Raw genomic sequence first — 9,889 nt, forward strand, 5'->3', positions numbered from 1 at the left:
TCTGTGGGGGGTGGGAATGGAATTGGAGAGTTTATTAAAAGCAGCTTGGTATGAGCTGTTCCATTCTGAAAAGAATGTTAACAAGTTCAATTTCCATTAAATCTTTCCGCGGAGCTCTTGGAAATGTTCCATAACAGAAAAAGGAGTAAAATCATCTATATGGTAATTATGAGGATGAATCTTACAAGTTTGGCCAGTGTGAAAAGGTCAGCTCTATTATGAATAGTTTATCAGCCCCCCGCACATATTCACAGCTGCACTGGAACCTTAACCAACATGCTGCTTTATTTTTCAACCATTAATGGGCACCTGCATAACTGGCTCCTCGAAAAAAAAAATAAGTAAATGGAATTTTGAATGCTTGCAGAGACCATGGTAGCGTGAAGATAAATTGTTTTCTACTCCTATTTCTCCTCCACCTACTCACTCTTCTCTCTCACTCCATCTACAAAACACACACACATTCTCTCGTTTCATGCAGCTCATATACTGTTCATGCTCAATGCACCCTGTACGAATTGTCCCCTTTGAAAAAAAGGTCCAAAAACATTGTTCCGATGCATTAAAAAAGACTAGTATACAACCTACCTCTCTCCTCACTCTCATCTCTTTTCCTTACCTCCTCCCTCCCTCCACCTCTCCCGTTGCACTATGGGTATTTAAAACTTGTTCAACATGATTTCATTTCATTTCAAGTACTGGCTGAGAAAACTAAATTACAGAATCAATCACACAGAAGGTCAGGCTGAGACTTCATTACAAGTATTGCATGCCTGCATGGATATCTTTCATTTCTTACTGGCCCAATATGTCTGTCTCACACAAAAAAAAGAAGAAAAAGAAAAACATGAAGGTGAAGGGGGAGAAAAAAAATCCACTTTCAGAGATTGATGTACAACTGATGTCACAACTACTCAGCTTGGAGATAAGATAACAGAAACGTGTAAAGAGAAAGAGTGGGGGAGAGAGGAAAGTGTGAGAGAGAAAGTGTACGTGTGTGTGTGGTATTGGAAGAGAAGAAAAATATAGTTTCTGCAACACTGGTCATATTTTCCATTTTATTCACAGACACAGCAGTCAGACCCTAGTCAGTTTGTGAGGGATCATGTTTTAAAAACAAACTGTTCCACTGTAGATTGCTTAGAATCCCACAAACACCTGCTCTGTATAAATACACTGCCCGTTCATTACATTTTTCATTTAGGTAAAATAATGATGTTTATTTATTTATTTTTTTAAATTTATATATATATATATATATATATATATATATATATATATATATAACATACTGTACATACATTTCTTTAGTCTCTACAAAAAGCAAATGAACAAAATAATGCATCGTATTGCAGTGTATCAAAAGAACAAATAAACCACTTTTAGATTGTTGCTATTGCATTTCTATTGATGCACACTGCTTAAAAAAATGAGATACAAGACAAATATGAATGCTAAACCTGCTCTGCACAACCTCCAAGAACATCTCTTCTGAGCTAAACAGGTGATCACATAATTTACGTCTTTATCGGTTGCTGTCTACTCTGAGATCCAGTCAGAACCCAGATTCCAGCGAGTCTCAAACGAGATGCAGGAGCTTGTTAGGAGAACAGATTAAATAAATAATGACTTCACATTCTGAATCCTGCCAGACTTCTTCACAGCTGAGAAATGGATTTTGCCGAGTTGGGTTTGGCCAGCAGGATCTGTGGCTAATTTCGGCTGACATACGTGGAGCATTAGAGGGAAGGAATTAGAGGAATAGTTGGCTTTAATGCAGAAACACAAAGGGCAGATGAAACTAGCACAGGTATGCTGTTCTGTTTTGATCCCTCATAGATCTGTTTAAGTTGCACTTAAGAGTTGGAATAGATAGAATGTATAAATTCTCTTGACATATATTTTTGTTTTATTCCCTTGCTGCCCATCTGTCTTAAATTTTACAACAATTGGATCCTGAATTGTACATAATGGCCTGTCTTTTTGCATTAAATGTACAATTATAATTCTAAAATGCATCAAAATGACTGAAGGACAACGTTGGAGGTTATAGTGCTAACTTCCGCTAACTCTTAGCGAGTCCTTTATAAATGTGAGGCATTGACTCAAAGGCACGGTACTGTCTGTACCAGTCCCAGAGAGCAGGACAAACTGAGATCAATTCCATTAAGAGGAGAGAGACTGAGAGTCTTTCAGGAGGACAATGAGTGATGAGCGATAGAGAAGAATCAGAGGGACATCACAATGCCACCAGGCACAGAGCAGAGTGCCCTCATTCTCCCCCAAACCCGCTAATATAGTCCCCACACAATCAGAACCACTGTCCACAGAAAGAGCTGCTAAAGAGGAATAATGTTGGAGAATCAAATCGAATCCCTGCACAGCGCAGTGAGAACAGGCCATGTTGTAATTGTGTCAAGGTTCCGTTTTTCTTCCAGATGCATACGAGCTTAACTGACCATGAAATGAAAATTCTTTAGGCAAAAAGCCTTCCGGCGGTCACTTATGCAGCACAGATATTTTAAAAGCTGCAATTATTTTACTCGCCAGCAGCACGGATGGCCAGGAAAAGAGCAATACAATTTGATGGTGCCTATGCATATTGGAATGTAAATAAAGATATATTATTCCACATATACATTGTAGGTTAAGGGAAAGTGAGGCAATATTCAGAATGAAAATAACATTTAAATAAAAACAGTTCATGAAAAATCTCAAAACCTGAAACATCAAAAGCCTGCCAATGCATCATCTGCTGGCTAATGTCACTTTGTGTCCTTTTATGTATTCAAATTTCTCTGATAGCGATTTCATTTCTATAATAGCGGTTTTAAAATATCTAGTCTAGCCATGGCATTTTCAATGCTTCCTTTTCGATGAATCCACGTCTGTGACATTTAGGAGCCATTTCTCTATCTGAATTAACAGCCATAAAAGCTTGATCATAAAGCATGATTATTATGAAGCAAATGCTTGCCTAGACCTTTATTTTATCTTACATATTAGTCATCACAGCAATACAAGCTAAAAAATAAATATATTCAGCTAAGCTGACCAATTTTATTGCATGCCTTCATTGTGTATCTGTTGTCTTTTCAAAATATTGTCATTTACTAATCCTCATGTTGTTCTAAGCACTTATGACTTTATTTCTTCCATGGAGCACAAAAATAGAAACTTTAATCAATATACTGGTCGCTCTTTTCCATGAAGTCACAATGAATGAGGATTGGAGCTTATAGTCTTTAAGAAGGTTGGAAAACAACCATTAAAATACCATTAGCACAGAAATATCATAAAAGTGGTTCATATGTCTTGTGCACTGTAATCCAAGTCTTATGAAGCCATCCAATAGCTTTGTGTGTTGTTAATTAATGATAATCTTTTTAATCTAGTAAACTGTTAACCATTACTACCAGATCACAGACTTAGTCAATTTAGTCAAATTAGTCAATTTTTTTGAATGAACCAGTTTTTGATTTTCAGTGAATAATGACTTAAATTCAGTCGGTTCCTTGTGCAAAGCCATTGGGCTAAGGGCTAGGGCAAAAATGCATGAGTCATAGGGAACTTATATGGTGTTTTTTTTTTTTTTTGGGGTTCTCCACTAGTTTTCATTCACTTTCATAAAAATGGAAAGTGTGGCCAGGATATTACCTTTTGAGCTCCATGGAAGGTGACAAGAAATGATAGCAGAATTTATATTTATGGATGGACTACCCCTTTAAGGCTTTATCTACAAATACAAATACAGTTTTATAACAATGGCACGTATCATCAGCCACCTTGATTTGTTATGCACATAACACCTTTGTCAAACATATTTGCATATAGAGGAGGAAACCTACCTGGATTTAAATCCTCACTTAAATCCAGGTGGATCTAAAAGCTAAATGTAACTGCCAGTGAATGATGTTGTGGAAATATTTGTGTAATTTTTGACTTTGCATAACGACTGCCTTCAACATCTGCAAACATTAAGATCTTTAAAGGGGGGGGGGGAGATATAACATAACAGAGTATTTATGTGCCAAATACATACTTCCGGGTTTCTTACAAGTTTCGGAAAGTTTTTTTCAATTGTGGCTCTTCATGACGTAATGAAGGGTGAAACTCCTTATATGGGCATTTCTCGCGGAAGAGCGTGCCCGCGCACACATAGCGAGCGAGAGCAAGAGCTTCAACATGCTTCATTCAGCAGCGCTGCACGGGACTCGCTCGGAAAGAATGTCTCCAAAGAAGTGTGTTTTTGGTTGTAAGGGAAAGATAACTTTGTTCAGCTTCCCAAAGAACCCAGCGTTACGAGATCAGTGGATGCAGTTTGTTTTTCGGGGCACCAACGGAGTTTCACAAGTGTGTTTGTTGACGAAGGTTTTATAAACAAGGCCCAGTTTGACGCTGGATTTGCACATCGTTTGATACTGAAAGATGGATCGGTCCCAGCTATAAAAGATCCCGGTCATGATTCATAACTGCAGACGGTAAGTGAAACTGCATCAAATGTCTGTGTTTTGTTGGCAGTCGGCGCTCAAGTGCTCGTGACTCTTTAGCTCCGCCCATGGCGCGCCTCCAAGAGCTTGGCTGTTTTCGGAGAGAATCGTAAAGCTGTATCTTTCTTTTATAAATATGATAAAACTAAAGACTTTTTGGGGATATGAAGGATGCAGTACAGTACTACTCTATAGGTACTCAAGATTAACATGAGATGATGTGTTATGTCCCCTTTAAAATATTCAAGCAAATAACCAGAGAATAACCAGACACTTACCCCTGGATGTCCATTGTTGATATGTCCTTCCTGCTCCATCATATTTCTGGAGATGGTGATTGAGGGCAGCTCCAGGCTCTGGGGTGGGAACTGAGGGGTGAACGACCCCCGCTGAGAGTTGGGGTGGACAGGTAGCCCGGGGAAAGGTGAGTCCACCTCCTGGAGGCCCATACCAGGCTCGGTCTCAGGAGGAGGGGTGATGGGGGGTATTTCAAACTCCTCATCACCAAGACTTGGCGTATGAAACGTCTAAGAAAAAGACAAAGGAGAAAATCAGGGATTAATTTTGCCCAAAATATGGTGAGGGCCTGCAAAGTTGAAAACCTGAAATCACTATGATGTTGTTACATAAATTAAACACAACCTTCTCATAAGTTGGAAACACATTTCATTTCAGAGCTGTGAAATACCTGTTGACCCGAGCAGAAGAGATAAGAAAACCTATTTAATACTTGTACAAGAAACGGATGTTTATTCTGACCCAAACCATTGCATTCTCCATGAAACAGGATGTGAAAAAAGATGTCTGAATCTGAAATGCAATATTGTGTGGCTATCATACTCGCAGGAGGACAAAATAAAAGCTGCTTAATCCAAGCTGGATGATGTTGGCTGGAGGAGAAAAGAAAGTGCAGGGAGTGATGTGTTTAGAGAACGTTCACACAGATTATTTCAGCTGTCCAGAAGTGTCGCACTTTGTTCTTCTCAGTTGCACCTCCAAAGCTGCTCATCAAACGGCCAAATCCCTCCGCCTGTGAATTACAGCCTATCGTCACACTTAATTTGCTTATGTTGACTACCTGCTCTGGGCTCCTCATCGAGGAATTCACTGACCTCCGCTCCTCTCCCTCTTTTTCTGTGTTTCTTCCTGTCTCCCTCAATTTCTTCCTTTATGTATTCAGAACCTCTCGTTTCGTGTTCAATCCTGTTCTTAATCTTCACTTTAATACTCTCAACGTGTTTCCTTCACTGCATCGAAAAACATATCAACATCTTGTCAACACATCATCCATCCTCTGAAGCTGTTTGTCTTTCTTCCTGCTATCACTCTATATCTTGTCTTTCATATTCCCACTTCCTCATTCTCAATCTTCTTTCTTTCCAGTTTTATTCTTACTCTTTTGTAAAAGCATAATGTGCACAGGGAATCTGCCAACACAGCTTTTATTAGAGCATATTAATGTTCTTCTTATTTTAGAGCAGGCACACATTCAAACACACATACAGACACACCATGGTGGGACTCTCCTACATCTAAACCAAAATCTCACAAAAACATTTCTGCATCTTAGATTTTAATTTAGACATTTTTAGTACTTTTACCAAGACATTTTCTTCATAGCCATTGAGTGGTCACAATGTGGGTGATTTTGGGGTTCCTTACTGCCCTAATGGGGACATTTTGGTTCTCACAATGTAGGCAAAACCTGACCACCATCCCCCCATCCACACCCACGCACACACACACACACACACACACACACACACACATATATCGAGACTCAAGGGGTAAGGCTAATAATCAGCTCTTTTTCGTCACCTCTCCCTCTTATTTCATTTTTTATGTAGCTCCATTCCAGCATTTAACTTGCAGCGTTTTTTTCCACAGCTGTGAGCAGCGGATCTTGTAAAGGCAGTGGTGTGTTTTGTCATAGTGAGGGCCAGGGGCTTGCAGTGCCTAACACATGTTCACATCACCTCCAACTAAAGCCATTAGTGGCCAGCCCAGCTCTGTTTCCCACTTCTCCATTAACACACAAGCTACAAACTCATTTTCCCTCCCTGTGGCATTGCAGCAGTTAACAGTGTGTTAATCAAAACAGCAGCGTTGAGGCATTAATAATAAAATTTGTGTCATGAGAGAAGAACGCCTCGGATATCATGCACATGGCAGTGATCACAAGACATCACTGACATTGAATTTAAAGGCCAACAGGGAGGTAAAAAAAAAAAACAAACAGAGCGAGGGAGAAGAACTAAATAAAAATAAATACAAGATTGATAAAATAGAGAGTGAAACAGGACGAATGAATGATAGCAAAGCAGAGAAAACAGGAAGAGAGAGGGAGAGAGTGGTGCTCTTTTCATTTTCTTTGCTTCATGACCTTTCTCTATGAATAAGACCTGCAGTGCCAGCATGTTTTCACAGTACAATACCGCAGAGAGAAAGAAAGTGTGAGAAGGAGAGAGAGGGGGAGAAAAAGAGAGTGGCCCGACCTAAATGTCCCAACAACACACAGCTGTGCTGTAAGATCTGATACGACATTCAAAGATCAAATGTGAGGTACATATAGTCCCTTTCTTCATCTTTTTCACATCAGAGCATAACTAAAATGACACTGACCTTTACAAATAACAAAACAAAACACTGAACACCTGACTGAACACAATGAGATGAGAGAGAGAAGGCAGAGATTAAATTAACATTGCTCTTGGAGACAGTGAGCTGGTGTGTGTAAATGAGAATTGAGATATGGTGGTAGCATGACTGAAGTATACAGAAGCTGTCAGCTGTCAGTGTAGCGCTGGTGTTGTGGGATGAGGTAGTAGGTCACTGGAGACTGTATTTGTGTGTGTGGTGAAAGCTCAGGTCAGTGTGTGTAAAGCGGCCTCAATCTTCAGTTCGGGAGGAGGAAAGCACTGTTTTTAAGTGTGTTCGCACTTTTAAGTTTTACGTAAGCGGTCACTCTAAATGAACTAACCTGACCACAAAAAGAAAAAACAAAAAAATGAACTGAGGCACTTTAAAAACTAAAGTTACTTTCAATTTCAAATGTAAATGCAAGTTCAACTAGGTTAATTTTCATTCAGTTTGCTTTTTGGTCTACTTCGGTGAATCAAACACAGGTGTCTTTATTCAATAAAACAAAGATCTTATAGATCTTTATGCATTACTAAAACATCATTATAATATTTAGGTTTTTTTTGCTTAAAAGAGAATATGAATCTAATCACACAGTACAGTTGATGTTTAGAGGCAAATTTTGGCAAAACCAATTGTGAAAAATTAATAATGTTTATTAAAAAACATCATGAGACTAATCACGATTGATTTGAATTTACAAACAGCCCCAGGTTATACATGTATCATCTGTACACAGAATACAATAGTGTAATATTTCTGTCATAATTTCCTCACTTTACCTGGCACTGCAAGGCGGTCCAACCCTCAAGCATTCATTAGTGCAGAATACTGAAGCAAGACCGTTGAGAGTCTGGGTGGAGTTTACAGTAGTGCTTATTATTCTTTAATCTCTGCAATTATTTCCATTTGTATGCTAATCTGTAAAGGCCAAAATATTTTTAAATAAATGAAAATTCTGTCATCATTTACTCAACCTCACGTCGCTTCAAACCTGTATGACTTACTTTCTTCTGTGGAACATAAAAGAACATTTAAGCAATGTTTCTTTGTTTTTTCTTGTCCGTACAATGAATGTCATTGGTAACCAAAACTGTTTTGATACCAACATACTTTAAAATAAATTATTTTGTGTTGCATGCAGGTTTGCATACAGGTTTTAAACAAAATGAGGGTAAGTAGGCTAAATGACAGACCAAATTTTCATTCTTGGATGAACTATACCTTTAATTCAACATAAACTAACAGATCTGTTCTAAACACCCAACTTGCATTCATTCATCATCCCCAATATGCTAAACTGAGATGACCAAGGTAAAGCAATAGCACCGATTATGAAGCAATAAGACCTTTCACATTGTAGATTTAGTAAACTGATTCAGCAGAGACATAAGCAGCAGTTGTTAAAAGGCACTGCATCACAATTACTGAGCATGATGGTTAGGAGGATCGATAGAGCAAAGCTCCTAACATCAGCTGAGCAGAGAGAAAAGCGCTCCTCAGATGACAGTGGCAAAGACTCTCAGAGTCCAATAGCAGCCATTCCAAATCCATTTCTACATATATAGTAGTGATTACATGTGTGTAATGAGATTGTGTGTGATAAGTGATATTACTAAGTGGAACTGAATATGGCCATATCAGTTTCGGTTCAACAGCAGGAAGGAAGAGGTCACCTTATCAAGCACTGTGCTATAGAGTTTCCATATCATGTTGCATTACAATGTTGACGATAATGTGGTTTACATATATTATCATATTTGAAATATGTGTGTGAATTATTTACAATTTGCAACTAAAAATGCAACAGAAAATGCCTGTTAATTGTAGGCTACCTTACCATACACAAATAGTTTAACATTGCATTATATGTCATTTTACTGTAAAATACTGTCATATTAATAGCTTTTGCAACTAAAAACTATGAATAACTTTAGAATTTACTGTGGAAAAACAGTAAAAGGAAATTCCCAGAAGTATTTTAGTGTTGTGTGTTACCCTGATGGTGTTTTATCTTTACCAACACAAGTATTAGTCTTAATTAATGAACAGGCCAATGATGAACTCTGGTTCATCTGTGGTTTTCTGTTTTACCAAATGTTTGATCATGGTGGTTATCAGTATACGTTATTTTAAGGTAAAAAGCAGACTGTGCTAGTTCAAGTAGATAAGGTAAATTAAAATTATATCACTTAATAAAAAACTGGTTATAAGTTGAAAAAAAATTCAGCTGTTAAATTTAAGTACACAATTAGATAATACCAATTTAGGTCAACCAATTGCCAAGCAATGCTTAATTTTGCTCAGTCTGTGGTGTAAAAAGGTCGCATTAGCAATTAAAGAAAAAAATAAACACTTAAGCAAAACATGGTCAGGTCAAAGTTTTTGAATAATTTTTGGTCCCACATTTTTTATCAATTTTACTGGTAGTCCACTGTATGAAGAAGTTTTGGTATGTCACAGTTCCCTTTACTTTGCTATCCTCACTTACATAAATTAACTATAGTGTCCTGCAGTGGTGTATAAAGTACCTGAAAGCCATACTCAAGTAATTGTCACCGTTTAGAATATTACTTGAGTAAAAGTCTTAAAGTATGTGATATTTATTGACCTTAAGTATGAAAAGTATTTTTTTAATCTTAAACGTACTTAAGTATTGAAAGTAAAAGTACAAGTAAATGCAAAATGGAAAAGAAGCAAATAAATATATATTAAAAAATGTTCATACACAGCTTGAGTAGCAAGATTGTGTTCAGTTT

The 9,889-nt window shown here is 37.7% G+C and overlaps 1 protein-coding gene across 1 annotated transcript in view; it reads right to left on the bottom strand.

Moving 5' to 3' along the window:
• LOC107713058 (TOX high mobility group box family member 3-like) overlaps window positions 1-9,889 on the bottom strand; it is a 56,057-nt gene that overhangs the window by 16,321 nt on the left and 29,847 nt on the right. Inside the window, exon 3 of the mRNA XM_016518477.1 lies at window positions 4,769-5,017. Within this exon, the coding sequence (XP_016373963.1) occupies window positions 4,769-5,017 (249 nt within the window). The remainder of the gene's footprint in view (window positions 1-4,768; window positions 5,018-9,889) is intronic.

Source organism: Sinocyclocheilus rhinocerous, unplaced genomic scaffold (assembly GCF_001515625.1).
Source record: "Sinocyclocheilus rhinocerous isolate Xijiao unplaced genomic scaffold, SAMN03320098_v1.1 scaffold1800, whole genome shotgun sequence".
Taxonomy (NCBI): Eukaryota; Metazoa; Chordata; class Actinopteri; order Cypriniformes; family Cyprinidae; genus Sinocyclocheilus; species Sinocyclocheilus rhinocerous.